General features: G+C 41.9%; 1 protein-coding gene across 2 annotated transcripts in view; it reads right to left on the reverse strand.

Moving 5' to 3' along the window:
- Positions 1 to 20,162, reverse strand: part of ppp2r2ba (protein phosphatase 2, regulatory subunit B, beta a) — a 213,018-nt gene that overhangs the window by 95,258 nt on the left and 97,598 nt on the right. The window contains exon 1 of one of the 2 annotated variants that reach the window (XM_061901888.1): positions 9,038 to 9,629. The exons of the other annotated variant lie outside the window; for it this stretch is intronic. Coding sequence (XP_061757872.1) covers positions 9,038 to 9,107 — 70 coding nt within the window. The 5' untranslated portion in view covers positions 9,108 to 9,629. Of the gene's footprint in view, positions 1 to 9,037; positions 9,630 to 20,162 lie in introns of those variants that run through there. 2 annotated transcript variants of the gene reach the window in all.

The raw sequence follows: 20,162 nt of genomic DNA on the forward strand, positions 1-20,162 counted from the left end.
TGCAAGGGAAAGGTCAGCGCCATTGACATCATTAAAATGTGACATCATTACAGGCTGCTGCTGGTATGGGCAAGCACAGCCTGGGGGTGAGGGGATCCCAACACCTCACCACCACTATCTGTGTGTGTGTGGTCTGAGTGGAACACGTGGCAAATTACGAGGATGGGATGCCGACCCAGACACCTGCCTCATGTGATCTTTGGCTGCAGTCTGACTTCATATCACTTAGGGATAGCCAGCCATGGGCAAACACACGCACTCGTGATATACGGGCTGTGACGACCGTAAATTAAAGCTATAAAACGTAACAAAAGTGGGCTGGCCCCGTTTAAAAAGCGCAGATGGGCCACAGGCTGGCCGGCCGCTGATAACCACGCGCAGAACTCGTCCGCTTTCTCTTGATGAAAGCAGTGGGGCACGTTTGAAGGAGTCAGACGGAGAGACGAGCTTGCGAAAGAAGCTCCGTGTTTTTTCATCTCAGCGCAAACAAAGATATCCATCGCTTCCTCCCCCACTTCACAGCCTCCTGCTCTGTGTGTTTAACAGTTTGTGTTGCGTGTGGGGACTCAGTCAGTGACGACACATTTAAATAAAAACACTTTCTTTGTGCTGCGTGCTTTGTTGCTCCTCTGACCCACCCTGTGAACCTAAACACACACACAAACAACCTCGTCTTATGCACCAAAAATATGTTTTATCCCCCATGGTTTCAGTACTTTTATAGGCAACGAACAAATTCTGTTGGTAATACTGAGTATCCATTCACGTAATAATCAAACGGTGCCATATTTTGATACCTTTAATGTGCCCATGATTGTCACACACACACTGTCTGGTGAAATTTGTCCTCTGCATTTTACCCATCCCCTTGTTCACCCCTTGGGATGTGAGGGGAGCAGTGAGCAGCAGCTGTGGCAGCGCTGTAGAATCATTTTTGGTGATTTAACCCCCATTTCCGACTCTCTATGCCGAGTGCCAAGCAGGGAATATAATGGGTCCCATTTTTATAGTCTTTGGTATGACTCGGCCGGGGTTTGAACTCACGACCAACCCATCTCAGGCCGGACACTCTAACCACAAGGCCACTGAGCCGGTGATTTTGTTGAACTCAGTCGAATTGCCTCTAGGTAATGTTGCAATTTTCTATGCCAACAAGGCAGGTATGCCTGATATTAAAAAAACACTCCAATATAAAGTAACACCACACTGACCCGTGACCTGAGAGGGACAAGCGGTAGTAAATGGATGGATGGATGGACGCTAAAAATGAACAATTTTACATGGGGATATCAACACTTGAAATTTTGGTAATAAAAACTACAACTAAGATGCATGTTACCATCAAACAGAAGGTGTATAATAAGTATACAACTTACAATGTCTTGGTTGGCTGTCTTGGTTGACAAGACTTTGCAGCATCGCGTGGACATCGGGGGCGGTACCTCTGGATTCGCAGACCGGGGTGGTGGTTCCTCTCTTTAAGAAGGGGGACCGGAGGGTGTGTTCCAACTATCGTGGGATCACACTCCTCAGCCTTCCCGGTAAGGTTTATTCAGGTGTACTGGAGAGGAGGCTACGTCGGATAGTCGAACCTCGGATTCAGGAGGAACAGTGTGGTTTTCGTCCTGGTCGTGGAACTGTGGACCAGCTCTATACTCTCGGCAGGGTTCTTGAGGGTGCATGGGAGTTTGCCCAACCAGTCTACATGTGCTTTGTGGACTTGGAGAAGGCATTCGACCGTGTCCCTCGGGAAGTCCTGTGGGGAGTGCTCAGAGAGTATGGGGTATCGGACTGTCTTATTGTGGCGGTCCGTTCCCTGTACGATCAGTGCCAGAGCTTGGTCCGCATTGCCGGCAGTAAGTCGAACACATTTCCAGTGAGGGTTGGACTCCGCCAAGGCTGTCCTTTGTCACCCATTCTGTTCATAACTTTTATGGACAGAATTTCTAGGCGCAGTCAAGGCGTTGAGGGGTTCCGGTTTGGTAACCGCAGGATTAGGTCTCTGCTTTTTGCAGATGATGTGGTCCTGATGGCTTCATCTGACCGGGATCTTCAGCTCTCGCCGGATCGGTTCGCAGCCGAGTGTGAAGCGACCGGAATGAGAATCAGCACCTCCAAGTCCGAGTCCATGGTTCTCGCCCGGAAAAGGGTGGAGTGCCATCTCCGGGTTGGGGAGGAGACCCTGCCCCAAGTGGAGGAGTTAAAGTACCTAGGAGTCTTGTTCACGAGTGAGGGAAGAGTGGATCGTGAGATTGACAGGCGGATCGGTGCGGCGTCTTCAGTAATGCGGACGTTGTACCGATCCGTTGTGGTGAAGAAGGAGCTGAGCCAGAAGGCAAAGCTCTCAATTTACCGGTCGATCTACGTTCCCATCCTCACCTATGGTCATGAGCTTTGGGTCATGACCGAAAGGATAAGATCACGGGTACAAGCGGCCGAAATGAGTTTCCTCCGCCGTGTGGCGGGGCTCTCCCTTAGAGATAGGGTGAGAAGCTCTGCCATCCGGGAGGAACTCAAAGTAAAGCCGCTGCTCCTTCACATCGAGAGGAGCCAGATGAGGTGGTTCGGCCATCTGGTCAGGATGCCACCCGAACGCCTCCCTAGGGAGGTGTTTAGGGCACGTCCAACCGGTAGGAGGCCACGGGGAAGACCCAGGACACGTTGGGAAGACTATGTCTCCCGGCTGGCCTGGGAACGCCTCGGGATCCCCCGGGAAGAGCTAGACGAAGTGGCTGGGGAGAGGGAAGTCTGGGTTTCCCTGCTTAGGCTGTTGCCCCCGCGACCCGACCTCGGATAAGCGGAAGATGATGGATGGATGGATGGAACTTACAATGCAAAGACTATTAAGAGCACAACAAAACAATATATTTGGATACTTCCTGGCTAGGCAACACACCGTAGCCAATACACTACTGCCATCTAAGGTTTTAGCTGTGGGACTTGGTGGGCATAGCGATGCCGAAATTGTTCTTCCGTGGATGTGTCAGGCAAGAACACAGCGTAAGGTAAGAAATTAAGGATTTATTTAACTAATAAAAGGCTAAGAACAAAAATAGCGCTAGCATGGAAGCTAGGGAAACAAACAGAGACACTAACACTTGGCACAAAGGCACAAAAAGGGAAAACAAAACGACTAGCATGAGAAGTAGGAATAAATAAAGCGTAGCGTGAAAGCTAGCGAGTAAGAGCATGGAAAACAGTCATCACTTGTTGCACAAGAGCAAATTGGGAACCGAGGATGAAATAACAAAAGGGGCAGGCTTAAATAAGGCAGTAAACCCGAGGAACGGGTGTGCGTCGAAAACAAGGGGCAGGTGAAAACTAATGAGCAACCATGGTAACAGACTAAACAAGGAACTAAGGCAAACATTGGCAGACTATGATACAAAAATGGAACAAAACACAAATCTGGAATGATCCGAGCAGCGGATGATAAGATTGGCATTGCAACTGCGGGCAAAGTCTACTATATAATACTTGCAAATGAGACACAGAAGTGTAAGAAAACAAGACCGGACATTTATCATTCCATCCATCCATCCATTTTTCTACCGCTTGTCCTTTTTGGGGTCGCGGGGGGTCGATCACTGTTTAATGTTACCTATATTGAGATTTTTTTTATTAAACAAATAAACTGTTATAAACACACATATAAATACCTAAAATTGGTACTGTGAGTATACTGGCATTGATTCCCATGTACCAGGAGTCGGTGCTGTATTGATTCAAATGTGAAAGGTACCCACCCCCATAGCCTGGCTTCAGACAGTCGTTACTAATTATTTTAAATGGTGCCCCCCTTAAGGGGCATCATTTTTTCACGCCCCCATCCCTGATTTGAAATACTATTTAGGTTTATAAATAATTTATCTGTGGCCCTGCGATGAGGTGGCGACTTGTCCAGGGTGTACACCGCCTTCCGCCCGATTGTAGCTGAGATAGGCGCCAGCGCCCCCGCGAGCCCAAAAGGGAATAAGCAGTAGAAAATGGATGGAAATGTATCTGTGTAAACGACTGTATAAGCATCCTGCATATACAATCACCTGATTATCAACATAAACTAATAAAGCAGTGATTCTCAAATGGGGGTACGTGTACCCCTGGGGGTACTTGAAGGTATGCCAAGGGGTACGTGAGATATTTTTTAAAGTATTCTAAAAATGGCAAACATTTAAAAATCCATTATAAATATATTTATTCAATAATACTTCAACAAAATATGAGTGTAAGTTCATAAACTGTGAAAAGAAATGCAACAATGCAATATTCAGTGTTCACAGCTAGATTTTTTTGTGGACATGTTCCATAAATATTGATGTCAAAGATGTATTTTTTTGTGAAGAAATGTTTAGAATTAAGTTCATGAATCCAGATGGATCTCTGTTACAATCCCCAAAGAGGGCACTTTAAGTTGATGATTACTTCTATGTGTAGAAATCTTTATTTATAACTGAATCACTTGTTTATTTTTCAACAAGTTTTTAGTTATTTTTATATCTTTATTTTCCAAACAGTTCAAGAAAGACTACTACAAAATAGCAATATTTTGCACTGTTACACAATTTAGTAAATCAGTAAATTAATACATCATAAACTGATGACACAGTGCTGTATTTTACTTCTTTATCTCTTTTTTTCAACCAAAAATGCTTTGCTCTGATTAGGGGGGTACTTGAATTAAAAACAATGTTCACAGGGGGTACATCACTGGAAAAGGTTGAGAATCACTGTAATAAAGCAATCACCTGAAGTAATATCCAAATCAAGCTCATTAACTACATTTGTTACGTTTAAACAAGGCAGCTGGGTCGGTTTGATTTCAAATTAATGATAAAAATGCAAACGATTCAATTGGATGTGAATTTGTATAAAAATACCATAACTGAAATGCCTGACTCTCATGCCTCCAGGCCAAAACTAAAAAAATTAAAAATGTTATTGTTTTGTTTTTTTTTACAAAATAATTTGCCAAAATATCGGGATACTTTCTTAGTATTCTACAAAATGACGCATGACAATATGGTGCACTTAGTTAATTGCTGCCAGTTAAAGCCTAAATGTTGTCATTATCTCACTCATAGCAGCTCAGCCATCAACGCACGTAAACCAATCTGCATAATTGCTTACTACAGAAGCCGAGGTCCTAATGAGATGAATGATTTGATTCATGCATGCCTTTACCTGTTAATCAATGTTTTATGTTGACCAAGCAGCTTGTGGCGCTGATTGGTGGAACATGAGGGCACTATCAACCATCCAAATGCTAACAGGCAGATAATGCAGAAGGCTGACGTGTGGTCAGGGAGTACACACACATACGCACACACATACGCACACACACTGCAATTATTGCCCAGAAGCAGCAATAATTGCTAATGTACAATGTTCAGTTTATGTGTGAGGAAGACACTAGAACAGAGGTGTCAAAGTCGTTTTCATTGAGGGCCACATCGCAGTTATGTTTGCTTCCAACAGTAAATACTATTATTACACCATTTTTAATGCATTTTATTAGTAGATTTAAAAAAAATGGTACGTTATAATAATTTCACCTCAAAGTGTTGTGTATATTACTGTGAATGGAAAAACAGTACTGCTGATTTTATGGTTAAAACCGTTACTGTAAAATTGCATTTTGTTTTTCTTTACAATAAAAAAACATGTACATTTTACAGTAAAATTTTGGCAACTGAGATGCCTTTTTTAAACCATAAAAACAGCAGTAGTATTTTTCCATTTAAAGTAATAGTAACTAAATTTTGAGATGAAATTATTGCAACTTACCATATTTTTTTTACATTTTTAGTTTTTTTTAAATATTCTAATAAAATGCATTAAAAAAATGTTCTAATAATACTACTCACTGTTGGAAGCAGCCCTCTGTTGCTACTTTGACACAAAAGTAGCAATAGATTTCAAGGTAAATTTTGACATTTACTGTGGTTTTTATACAGCATTTTTCTCCAAATGAAAAAACAGTACTTTTATTTTTTTTGTTTATGGTCTGTGCTTATGGTATGCTTGTAATGTCTTGTGATTTATGTATTCTTTTGTATCATGACCTGTTGAATGTTTACTGTATTAACCTGCCTGAGGCCAACAGATGAAAATTAGCTATTTGTTACATTGTTGCTCTATGTTGATGAATATGCATTGTCATAATTCAAATAAATAAATACATAATTAGACGATATTTAAGTTAAAATCATTTGTGATTACATGAGCACATTTTTTTCCCCAATATAGAAAGAAAGAATACATTTAGTAAGAAAAGTTACAGTACTTTTTACAGTACTTTTATTTTTTTCACTCAAAAAGGAAATACCCCTCAAATTGTAAATTTCACAATTTTACCATGAAATCTATAGCTACTTTTATATTGCACAATTTGATGGATAACTTGCTTTGAAATCATTATTATTAGTATGTATTTATGTTTAAAAAATGCTTTGAATGTTTGATTATCTATTTTTGCATATTCAGACAATATTTAAGTTGGCATAATTTGCCATTACATGGAGTAAATGTATGCTTTTCCTCCCAAAATAGAAAGATAGAATACATTTAGTAAGAATAGTTACAGTACTTTCACTGATACATATTATTTCCAGGCTATTGAGGGCCAAATAAAATGACGTGGCGGGCCACATCTGGCCCCCGTGCCTTGAGTTTGACACCTGTGCACTAGACCTTTTTTTGGGGTGGTATGAAAAGCATTGATTGATTTTTACACACAAAAAGGAAATACCGCTCTAATTGGGACAATGTTCTCCAAACATGGTACCACAGTTTACAGTAAAACAAAGTACTATTTTTTTCATTTGGATAAAAATGCTGTAAAAACCACAGTAAATGTCACAGTTTTGCCATGAAATATATTGCTACTTTTACATTGCACAATTTTATGGATAACTTGCTTTGAAATCATTATTAGATTTATTTCTATTTAAAAAAATGGTTTGAATGTTTGATCATATTTTTTTGCATACTTAGACAATATTTAAGATAACATAATTTGCGATTACATGGAGTACATATATTATTTCTCCCAAAATAGAAAGAAAGAATACATTTAGTAAAAAAATTTACAGTACTTTTATCGATACATATTATTTCCAGGCTTTCAAGGGCCAAATTGTCATGATGGGGGGAGGGGAGGGAGGGTCGCAGCTTTCTGCAGAGTTTGTTCTCCCGGGATGAAAACGGACTACTCTGGACCAGGCGTGAAGGTAGGAACATTTTTAATTATTTACTATCAAAAATAGGAACAAACATAAAGTACTGCGTGGAAAAAACACAAAATTGTGGCATGAAACAAACAACATAAACTACGGCTTGGAAAAAACAAGACTTACTGTGGCATGAAAACGAGCAGCATGATCTATCGTGAAAGGAGCAATGTCGCCAGGACGACTAACTGGCAAGGGCGGTTTGAATAGAAGTCTCTTTATTGGAAACAGGTGCGTGACTCAAACACCAGAGGCAGGTGAAAATCATAAGTCGCCATGGTAACTAAAACAAACAAGGGTGCACAGAAACAGGAACTATCCATTTTTCCATTTTCTACCGCTTATTCCCTTTCGGGGTCGCGGGGGGCGCTGGCGCCTATCTCAGCTACAATCGGGCGGGAGGCGGGGTACACCCTGGACAAGTCGCCACCTCATCGCAGGGCCAACACAGATAGACGGACAACATTCACACTCACATTCACACACTAGGGCCAATTTAGTGTTGCCAATCAACCTATCCCCAGGTGCATGTCTTTGGAGGTGGGAGGAAGCCGGAGTACCCGGAGGGAACCCACGCATTCACGGGGAGAACATGCAAACTCCACACAGAAAGATCCCGAGCCTGGATTTGAACCCAGGACTGCGGGACCTTCGTATTGTGAGGCAGACGCACTAACCCCTCTTCCACCGTGAAGCCGAAACAGGAACTAATGAAGTCTAAAACTAACAGAACATAACAAAAACATGATCCGGACCACGGATCATGACACAAATAAAATGATGTGGCGGGCCACATCTGGCCCCCGGACCTTGAGTTTGACACCTGTGCACTAGACCTTTTTTTTTTTTCTTCTTTGTCATGAAAAAGGGAGGTTTTTGTGGTTGGTGCGCTAATTGTAAGTGTATATTGTTTTTTATGTTGATTTAATAAAAATGAAAAAATAAAATTAAAAATAGAAAAAAAAAAATATATATATATATATATATTTTTTTTTTTTTTTAAATAAAAATGAATAAAAAATTATTCTGCGGCCCGGTACCAATCGGGCGGTTGCAGACCACTGCACTAGACCTTTTTTTTTTTTTTTCAATCAATGCTTTTCTATGAAAAGCATTGATTTTTACACTCAAAAAGGAAATAACGTATTTCCTTGAATGGCCGCAGGGCATATAGTATGCGCCTGCCTTGAATTACTGCCGGGTCAAATTCGCTTCCCAAAATAATTAGCGCATCCTTAGTATTACCGCCTTGTCAAACTCGTGACGTCATAAGTGACACTTCCCCCTGTCATCATTTTCAAAATGGGGGAGGCTGATTTCAATACCGGTAATTTGAAATCGCACAAAGGGAAGAAGATTAACAGCTATTCAGTAGGATTTAAGGTCCAAGCTTACATCACATTCAATTTTTTACTGCATACCTTTGGTAAGTGAGAATAGGTTTTAAAATAATTAACGCATGCTTACTTTTACCGCATGCCTTTGCTAAGTGCAGGAGTGAGAAGAGGTTTTAAATCAATGAGCGCCCGGGCGGCAATTCAAGGGAATACGGTACACCTCAAATTGGGACAATGTTCTCCAAACCTGTGCCCACCATTCAACAACAGCTTGATAGATTTGGGCGCACACAGGGAGTTTTAAGATTATGCTCATCCTAAAATAGCACGACTGTACTCCAGCTCATCATCAGCACTTATAGCAGAGCCAGGCATGGTTGGAACGCCACAGTGTTTGTGGTGAAATGACAGTTACGCACACAAGTCCTGGCGCTGTTCTGGAGGCAAAGCAACACGCACACTTGAATATACCTTCGGTTGCATAGTTGTGGTCGCGAAGGAAGCTGCTGTTAATTTTCCGGGTGTCGCTCTCCTCCTCCATTGATAAATCGGCTGCTTCGGGATCCTGACAGCGGCAGACCTCTCTCCCATCCTGCCCCGGTACCGTCAGCAGGCGGGCTGTGGAACCAGCGGGGCGCCTGTCATGGCTCCAGATCTGCGGCGTAACGTCGGTGATCAAATAGCCTCGGTGACGGTGTGCCAAAAAAAAACTAAAAAAAAACTATTGGATCTGATGAAATCTGGTTCGCGGGTACAATCCGTGCAAGAGCAGATAAATATCTGGGGAAGGTGCAGCCGTGCGCTCCTAGATCTTCTCCAGGGTTTGACTTAAAGGTTGGATATAAGGCTCTCCCCCCCTCCTAGTGCCAGCGGGGCGGGCCGGATTATGCGTCAACAAGCTTGCTGCGAACACTTCTGCATTGCTAACGTAAATCACCACATCTACCTTCCCGGTGTGGAATAATCTCCTCTTTGGACCGAACCGATCCTCTCTTCTCTTTTGCCCGGCAATAGTGAGCTGACTCACTGGGCAAGTGTATAAGTGCACACACACACACACACACACACACACACACTGCTGCCACCGCACTTTAGCAGAGTAGGGCCCCTCCCATGCACACACTCCCGCACACACACATTCTTGTATTTCTGACCTTCTTGAGACCTCCGAAAAAAGACCACCCTTTCTAGATATGTAAGTGAGTGAAGTATATTTATATAGCGCTTTTCTCTAGTGACTCAAAGCACTTTACATAGTGAAACCCAATATCTAAGTTACATTTAAACCAGTGTGGGTGGCACTGGGAGCAGGTGGGTAAGGTGTCTTGCCCAAGGACACAACGGCAGTGACTAGGATGGCGGAAGCGGGAATCGAACCTGCAACCCTCAAGTTGCTGGCACGGCCGCTCTACCAACCGAGCTAAACTGCCCTAACGATTTGTATTTTCAACATTCAATCAATCAATCAATGCTTACTTATATAGCCCTAAATCGCTAGTGTCTCAAAGGGCTGCACAAATCACTACGACATCCTCGGTAGGCCCACATAAGGGCAAGGAAAACTCACACCCAGTGGGACGTCGGTGACAATGATGACTATGAGAACCTTGGAGAGGAGGAAAGCAATGGATGTCGAGCGGGTCTAACATGATACTGTGAAAGTTCAATCTATAATGGATCCAACACAGTCGCAAGAGTCAATCAATCATCCATTTTCCATCCATTTTCTACCGCTTATTCCCTTTCGGGGTCGCGGGAGGCGCTGGCGCCTATCTCAGCTACAATCGGGCGGGAGACGGGGTACACCCTGGACAAGTCGCCACCTCATCGCAGGGCCAACACAGATTGACAGACAGCATTCACACTCACATTCACACACTAGGGCCAATGATTATTTATATAGCCCTAAATCACTAATGTCTCAAAGGGCTGTACAAACCACAACAACATCCTCGGTAGAGCCCACATAAGGGCAAGGAAAACTTGACACATGACTATGAGAAACCTTGGAGAGGACCGCATATGTGGTCAAACCCCCCCCCCCCCCCCGGGTTGCCCACACGTTGCACTATTTTGTTACACTTTATTAAGCCCTTCTTACATATTCTTTATTTTGGCACGTTTTAAGATGTTATGAAGAGTTTTTTTTTTTTTTAACGTTGAGTGTTCATCATGCTTATGTTGACATTTCCTTTCCGCCTTGATAGAAGTGGGAGGAAGGTTACATGTTATATAAAATATATTCACAATTGACATATTTATCTCCTGCTCCTTATTATCGATAGAGAGGAAAAAAATCAATCGTTATTGATATCGACCGATATAGAACATATCGTAATCGTGATACAGTTTCCAGCCACATCGCCCAGCACTAATTAGCTTAATGCAAATTAAACGTATTGCAAGCTGGCAACTAGTAGACGACTAAAAGGGTAAAGTATGGCAAATATCGATCCGTTTTAGCGAGGAAAGACTTATATTGGTGACTTTGGGGCTCCCTGGCACTTTAAAAAAGCCGATAGTTAGCGTGCGCTAAGCTAACTTGCCTCCATTAATGTTCTCCTTTTGGTCGCCAAAGCTACACGGCCTGCCTGCGCCTTTCTCGCTTTCCCCGCGAACATCGTCGCTCCCTCTGCGCTACCCTGTGCTCATCGAGTGAGAATAAAAATTTTAAAAAAAAAGAGAGAGAAAAAAAAAATGTGGTATAAAAAAAAAAAAAACGAAGGTAGAAAAAAAAAAAAAGGGTCGCCGCATGTGAGGAAGACGCAGCTTCATGCAGACTTCCGGCCGCCGGGACGACAAGCAGACAACTGCGGTCGGTTAACAAGCAGCAAACAACTCATGGGGTATTTTTGGAGTCCAGTCCAAAGCGGATCCAACACAGCAGCGAGAGTCCCGTTCACAGCGGAGCCAGCAGGAAACCATCCCAAGCGGCGGCGGATCAGCAGCGCAGAGATGTACCCAGCCGATACACAGGCGAGCAGTACATGGCCACCGGATCGGACCGGACTCCCTCCACAAGGGAGAGTGGAACATAGGAGAAAAAGAAAAGAAACGGCAGATCAACTGGTCTAAAAAGGGAGTCTATTTAAAGGCTAGAGTATACAAATGAGTTTTAAGGTGAGACTTAAATGCTTCTACTGAGGTGGCATCTCAAACTTTTACCGGGAGGGCATTCCAGAGTACTGGAGCCCGAACGGAAAACGCTCTATAGCCCGCAGACTTTTTTTGGGCTTTGGGAATCACTAATAAGCCGGAGTCCTTTGAACGCAGATTTCTTGCCGGGACATATGGTACAATACAATCGGCAAGATAGGATGGAGCTAGACCGTGTAGTATTTTATACGTAAGTAGTAAAACCTTAAAGCCACATCTTAAGTGCACAGGAAGCCAGTGCAGGTGAGCCAGTACAGGCGTAATGTGATCAAACTTTCTTGTTCTTGTCAAAAGTCTAGCAGCCGCATTTTGTACCAACTGTAATCTTTTAATGCTAGACATGGGGAGACCCGAAAATAATACGTTACAGTAATCGAGTGTGTAGGGCAAAATAGCTCTGTTGGTAGAGCGGCTGTGCCAGCAACTTGAGGGTTGCAGGTTCGATCCCTGCTTTCGCCATCCTAGTCACTGCCACGGTGTCCTTGGGCAAGACACTTTACCCACCTGCTCCCAGTGCCACCCACACTGGTTTGAATGTAACTTAGATATTGGGTTTCACTATGTAAAGCGCTTTGAGTCACGAGAGAAAAAGCGCTATATAAATATGATTTACTTCACTTCACATACATACTATGAAGATATAAAAAAGGTCAGCTTTTAGTAAAAAAAATTTTTTTTTTAATTTTAAGATATTTTTTCAATTGTTTTTTAAAGGCCTACTGAAACCCACTACTACCCACCACACAGTCTGATAGTTTATATATCAATGATGAAATATTAACATTGCAACACATGCCAATACGGCCTTTTTAGTTTACTGAATTGCAATTTTAAATTTCCCGGGAGTTTCTTGTTGAAAACGTTGTGTAATGATGACGTGTACGCGTCTACTACTGTGTATACTGCATAGTCCTAACTTGTTCACCAGTCCTTATATGGAATGTACTTTTCCTTGTTGATGTCTCAAGAAAGGTACAAATAGAAAAACACGCACGCACACACACACACACACACAAACACTTGTTAATACATATGATGGCCAGAAGGGGAGCACTTCAAATTTTCACACACACTTGTTATTTCTTATGTTGGCCAGAGGGGGAGCACTTTTAAAACCGACACGCGGTCAATTTGAAAAAAAACTCTTTTTTCAGACCACCTTAATTTTGATAGATTTCACCACCAGGGGTGCAAATGCTGCGATGAGGTGGCGACTTGTCCAGGGTGTACACCGCCTTCCGCCCGATTGTAGCTGAAATAGGCGCCAGCGCCCCCCGCGACCCCCAAAAGGGAATAAGCGGTAGAAAATGGAGTGGATGGGGTGCAAATGAGACATTCTCTATTAAATGCGATGGTTTTCCGTATTGGGACCATGATTTTGGTCCTACCTTGTTCACCGGTCATCATATGGAAGGTACGTTTCCTTGTTGATTTCCCAAGAAGGGCATAAATACAAGAAAACACACACATACAAGCACGCGCACACACACACACACACACACACACACACACTGCAAATGATCTACTACTGTGTATACTGCACAGTAAATAATAGAATGCAGGAATGAGCAAAACAAATGTTAATATTTAACTAAGGATACAATGAGATGGACTATTTTACATCATTTGCATAATTAATAAAGGTGCAGCAATATTAAATGCACAATCAAGTATAAGAAAAAAAGTATTAAAAACATATTTTATAAAGTATTGGTATTAATTCCCCATTGTGGGCCAAATAAAGTCTATCCTATCCTATTCTATTCTATGTTCAGCGGTTCATTTATTCTTCTTCTTATTAGTATTATTTTTTATTATAACTATTATTATTTGGCCAAGTAAATTGCCTTTTGGAGTGTTTTACTGTAACATACTCAAACATCTCAAATCTAGCAAGTAGAACGGATGTCAGCCATGCCAGGTTGTGCGGTAGTCTTGCAAACTACCTGGACTATAAGCTGAGCATTTTGGGCTTTTAGCTAATCGTTTAAGGCTGCTGGACTTCACTCTCATTTGGGGGGATTTGTGGTCGTCGGTTCGAACCCAGGGCTGGAATGAGCGGATGACCACTCTTACACGAGCGTCTACATACAGTAGTACTTCAATTTACGAGCACATTTCGTTCCACAAACCAGCTCACGACTCTTAACACTTGTGTCTCAAATCAACGTTGCCCATTGAATATTTATTGAAATGTATTAAATCCGTACTTAGCCCACCCAAAGCACCACATTATAAACATGTAACATGCCTTTTAAAACACACAAACAAACTTGTCTATGGGAAACAGTTTGTTTTAGAATTACAATACTGTTATTGTCATTGCATTAAATATACAACAACATTGGAGCACTGCTGCAGTAAAATGCTTAGCCACAAATAAAAACAACAATGATCACAGACATTCATGCAGTCGATTGATTGATCGAACATTTTTATTAGTAGATTGTACAGTACATATTCCGTACAATTGACCACTAAATGGAAACACCCCAATAACTTTTTCAACTTGTTTAAGGGTCCAAGTTAATCAATTCATGGTAAAACTCAAACACATGTAACATATTTAAATAGTAACAGTGTTAAGAAAATAAAAATAACCAAATGTATTACAAACATCCATCCATCCATCTTCTTCCGCTTATCCGAGGTCGACCTTAGCAGGGAAACCCAAACTTCCCTTTCCCCAGCCACTTCGTCTAGCTCTTCCCGGAGGATCCCGAGGCATTCCCAGGCCAGCCGGGAGACATAGTCTTCCCAACGTGTCCTGGGTCTTCCCTGTGGCCTCCTACCGGTTGGACGTGCCCTAAACACCTCCCTAGGGAGGCGTTCGGGTGGCATCCTGACCAGATGCCCGAACCACCTCATCTGGCTCCTCTCCATGTGAAGGAGCAGCGGCTTTACTTTAAGTTCCTCCCGGATGGCAGAGCTTCTCATCCTATCTCTAAGGGAGAGCCCCGCCACACGGCGGAGGAAACTCATTTCGGCCGCTTGTACCCGTGATCTTATCCTTTCGGTCATGACCCAAAGCTCATGACCATAGGTGAGGATGGGAAGGTAGATCGACCGGTAAATTGAGAGCTTTGCCTTCCGGCTCAGCTCCTTCTTCACCACAACGGATCGGTACAACGTCCGCATTACTGAAGACGCCGCACCGATCCGCCTGTCGATCTCACGATATTACAAACAACTCCAAAAAATAGTTACAAGGGCATCATTGTTTATGTTGCACACAGTGACGGACTGGAGAGGTCAGAGTTGAAAGCAAGCTATGTTTGTGTACCAAAGGTAATGTCCCAGTTTGTTGAGTCAGGCAACAGAACAAATAGACTCTAACAGCACCGGCTGCTTTTACATACAAACCCCGTTTCCATATGAGTTGGGAAATTGTGTTAGATGTAAATGTAAACGGAATACAATGATTTGCAAATCTTTTTCAACCCATATTTAATTGAATGCACTACAAAGACAAGATATTTCATGTTCAAACTCATAAACTTATTTTTTTTTTGCAAATAATAATTAACTTAGAATTTCATTGCTGCAACATGTGCCAAAGTAGTTGGGAAAGGGCATGTTCACCACTGTGTTACATCACCTTTTCTTTTAACAACACTCAAACGTTTGGGAAATGAGGAAACTAATTGTTGAAGCTTTGAAAGTGGAATTCTGTCTCATTCTTGTTTTATGTAGAACTTTAGTCATTCAACAGTCCAGGGTCTCTGCTGTCGTATCTTACCACACATTTTCGATGGGAGACAGGTCTGGACTGCAGGCGGCACAGAAAAGTACCCTGACTCTTTTACTACGCAACCACGCTGTTGTAACACGTGGCTTGGCATTGTCTTGCTGAAATAAGCAGGGGTGTCCATGATAACGTTGCTTGGATGACAACATATGTTGTTCCAAAACCTGCACGGACCATTCAGCATTAATGGTGCCTTCACAGATGTGTAAGTTACCCATGCCTTGGGCACTAATACACCCCCATACCATCACAGATGCTGACTTTTGAAATTTGCGCCTATAACAATCTGGATGGTTATTTTCCTCTTTGTTCCGGAGGACGCCACGTCCACAGTTTCCAAATATAATTTGAAATGTGGACCCATCAGACCACAGAACAGTTTTCTACTTTGCATCAGTCCATCTTAGATGAGCTTGGGCCCAGCTGAGCCAGCGGCGTTCCTTGGTGTTGTTGATAAATGGGTTTTGCTTTGCATAGTAAAGTTTTAACTTGCACTTGCAGATGTAGCGACCAACTGTAGTTACTTCCAGTGGTTTTATGAAGTGTTCCTGAGCCCATGTGGTGATATCCTTTACACACCGATGTCGGTTTTTGATGCAGTACCGCCTGAGGGATCAAAGGTCCGTAATAGCATCGCTTATGTGCAGTGGTTTCTCCAGATTCTCTGAACCTTTTGACATATTTACGGACCGTAGATGTAAAATCCCTAAATTCCTTGCAATAGCCTGTAGAGAAATGTTGTTTTAAAACTTTTTGACAATTTTCTTACAAAGTGGTGACCCTCACCTCATCCTTATTTGTGAAATACTTAGCATTTCATGGAAGCTGCTTTTATACCCAATCATGGCACCCACCTGTTCCCAATTAGCCTGCACACCTGTGGGATGTTCCAAATAAGTGTTTGATGAGCATTTCTCAACTTTATCAGTATTTATTGCCACCTTTCCCAACTTCTTTGTCACGTGTTGCTGGCATCAAATTCTAAAGTTAATGATTGTTTCCAAAAAAAAAATGTTTATCAGTTTGAACATCAAGTATGTTGTCTTTGTAGCATATTCAACTGAATATGGGTTGAAAATGGTTTGCAAATCACTGTATTCCGTTTGTATTTACATCTAACAAAATTTCCCGACTGGAAACGGGGTTTGTATTTTAATAGATAAATGTCCGTCGTGTGGACATTTCTGACTGCAGCTTGTGTGATGCGGACTGATTCCCTGGTATCACTGCTAGTCAGTAGGACATGTTTTTATTGGTTTGTTTCTCTAATTTGGTCGTTTGCTTCTTCTCCTTGGCACTGGCTTTCTCAGTTCCGGGGAAGAGCAGGATTGTGTAGATCTCTGGCTTTGGGCTGTTAAACAATTACGATTCAACTGGCGGCAGGTGGGGCTTGTAACTGATTGACTGATTGATTGAAACTTTTATTAGTAGATTGCACAATTCAGTACATATTCGGTATAATTGACCACTAAATGGTAACACCCGAATAAGTTTTTCAACTTGTTTAAGTCGGGGTCCACGTTAATCAATTCATGGTACAAATATAAACTATCAGCATAATACAGTCATCACACAAGTTAATCATCATAGTATATAAATTGAATTATTTACATTATTTACAATCTGGGTCGTGGGATGAGGAGCTTTGGTTGATATCAGTACTTCAGTCATCAACAATTGCATCAACAGAGAAATGGACATTGAAACAGTGTAGGTCTTATTTAGTAGGATATGTACAGCCAGCAGAGATCATGGTGAGTTTGGATAGCATAAAAACAAGTATATACATTAGAAATACATTTGATTATTTAAGGTTATTTACAAACCAGGCGGATGGGATGTGAATGGAGGAGGGTATTAGTAAAGGGTTGAAGTTGCCTGGAGGTGTTGTTTTAGAGCAGGGGTGTCCATTACGTCAATCGCGAGCTACCAGTCGACCGCGGGGGGGGGGGTGTCAGTCGATCTCCAGCCAGGCTTTTAAAAAAAATAGACCTAAAAATTAGTGATCATCAATCTTCACCAAGACGTCACTTAAATGACACTCACGGTACCGGAGGGTCTTGTGAGATGACTCTGGCTGCTGCAAGATCATTATTATTAAAATATGACCGAGAGGAAGGCGAGAAACACTTTTTATTTCAACAGCCTCTCGCGCCGTACCTTCCGTCAAAACTCTAAAGGCCAACTGCACATTTCCTATCTTCACAATAAAAGCCCTGCTTCATGCTGCCTGCGCTAACTAAATACAGAGTCTCGGAAAACTGGCGTGCACAAGCGATCCCTCAGAAAGCTGGCGTGCACATCACTTGTGCACGCCAGCTTTCCGAGACTCTTATTTTGTTAGCGCAGGCAGCATGAAGCAGGGCTTTTATTGTGAAGATAGGAAATGTGCAGTCGGCCTTTAGAGTTTTGACGGAAGGGACGGCGCGAAAGTCTGTTGAAATAAAAAGTGTTTCTCGCCTTCCTCTCTGTCATTTTTTCATAATAATGAACTGGCAGCAGCCAGCGTCATCTCACAAGACCCTCGGGTGCCGTGAATGTCAATCAAGCAAGCTACGGAATCTGCCGCCAATGTTTTTCTTGTAAAGTGTATGGAAGCTGGATGAATTAGATGCCAAAAACCAACCACTTTCATGTGGTATTGTACAGAAAGGACAAGTTTTTTTCTCCTCCATTTGAAAATGTGGGCGTTATCATCATTACTGTCTGATTCCAATCAATGCAAGTCATCAGAATCAGGTAATACACCAACTTATATTCTTGTCTTCGTGAAAGAAAGACATCTATATGTGTTACACATGCTTGTATTATCATTAAACACATTTAACTTGTTTACAAAAATGTCTCTTTCATAAATAAATAAATATAAATGATATATATAAATGAGGTAGATCCCCTCGAGTTGGTCAATTGAAAAGTAGCTCGCCTGCAGAAAAAGTGTGGGCACCCCTGTTTTAGAGTGTTTTTGAACTCAAATCATGCTCGCAACTTAAAGCATAACAAAAAGCATTGAGACAGTTTTGTATCTCAAATTACTCGCATAGGTTGAGATATTCATAAATTGAAGTACCAATGTACTGCTAAAAATATGTACACCAATCTAAGACGACACACAGCGTGACATGGCATGAACACATTGGAAGTCGCCGATTTTGTTTTTCCAGGTCAAATTGCAGGTCCATTTTTGCAGGATTTGGACCATTTACAGGTTTTCTTTGTTTTCAGTGCAGTGTAATGCAGGTCATGTTTACAGTTATCTAGTGCTGTGTAGGATATGTACAAAAATATACATCCCATCCATCCATCCATTTTCTACCGTTTATTCCCTTTCGGGGTCGCGGGGGGCGCTGGCGCCTATCTCAGCTACAATCGGGCGGAAGGCAGGGTACACCCTGGACAAGTCGCCACCTCATCGCAGGGCCAACACAGATAGACAGACAACATTCACACTCACATTCAAACACTAGGGCCAATTTTTAGTGTTGCCAATCAACCTATCCCAGGTGCATGTCTTGGAAGTGGGAGGAAGCCGGAGTACCCGGAGGGAACCCACGCATTCACGGGGAGAACATGCAAACTCCACACAGAATTTTAAATCCAGTTACAGCATGTTTCTCATTTTGTTATAAAAACAAAAATGTAATGTAAATAAGTGAAAAAAATTACAATTAAAAAACAATTAAAAATATTTTTTGTGTCAGCCCCTTTTCGATATGAATGAATGAAATAAGTTTATTTCGGTCATATAATCAATCAACCGTTTTGTGTGATCAGTTTTACGGTACAGATTATACATAAACAATCATACACATACACACACAAAAGAAAAAGAATGACCGAAAGAGGAATAGGCTGAAGCCAAAGCTTTTATTTGCCTATCCTATACCTTCACTGAAAATTATATTGCCTGGAACAACAACGTAAAAAAAAAAAAAAATCAGTGGGATGAAAGTAATTGTTACTATATTTTATAATGTTCAATTATTTCACCTTTCAATGTTTTGTTAAACTTTACCAAAGAAGTGCATGTCTTCAACTCAGATATACTAGTGCTGTGTCAACATATGAATTTAGAGATAGCATCTGTAATTTCTCTGTGTGTGCGAGACAGGTTGTCATTGACGGTGCCTTTGGACAGCAACTCTGTCAGGCGAATTTAGTGTGATTTTCTTTTCATCATTTGTGGTTTTGTGATAATGTCAGTCCGTTGCCACATTTTAACACTGCGTCTGTGGTGTTCTTCATGTTGTGTCTTCAAGTGACAGAAAACAGTAGACGTGTTGAAGTCGCTAGTAACAACTCGCTGTTGTGTCTAACGTTGTTTAGTCAGTACTTAACTTTACAATCCAATTAAAAAGAGTTTCCCTTCCTTTGTTTGGGAACTAATTGCTGGGTTGCATATGATGTCAAGTCTTTTTTTTCTTCGTGGCTTAATTCACACAATGGTCAAGCGGCTTGAGGGTAGCATTAAAACGAGTGAGAGTGAGTGTAGAGTTTGAACAGAACTGCCGTATTGCTGTTCTGTTCTTGGGTGTTGCAGTCGTTCAAATTGAGACATAGGAAAGAGCTTTCATAGAGTCCCGAAACAAGTTGTTTTAAAGGTAATAAACTCAGGAAAAAAATAAAAGTGCATCAAAGATACATGCTTTCAAAAATATCACTTTCATCATCCTGTGGAATACATTCTGACCA

Source organism: Nerophis ophidion, linkage group LG05, assembly GCF_033978795.1.
Source record: "Nerophis ophidion isolate RoL-2023_Sa linkage group LG05, RoL_Noph_v1.0, whole genome shotgun sequence".
Taxonomy (NCBI): domain Eukaryota; kingdom Metazoa; phylum Chordata; class Actinopteri; order Syngnathiformes; family Syngnathidae; genus Nerophis; species Nerophis ophidion.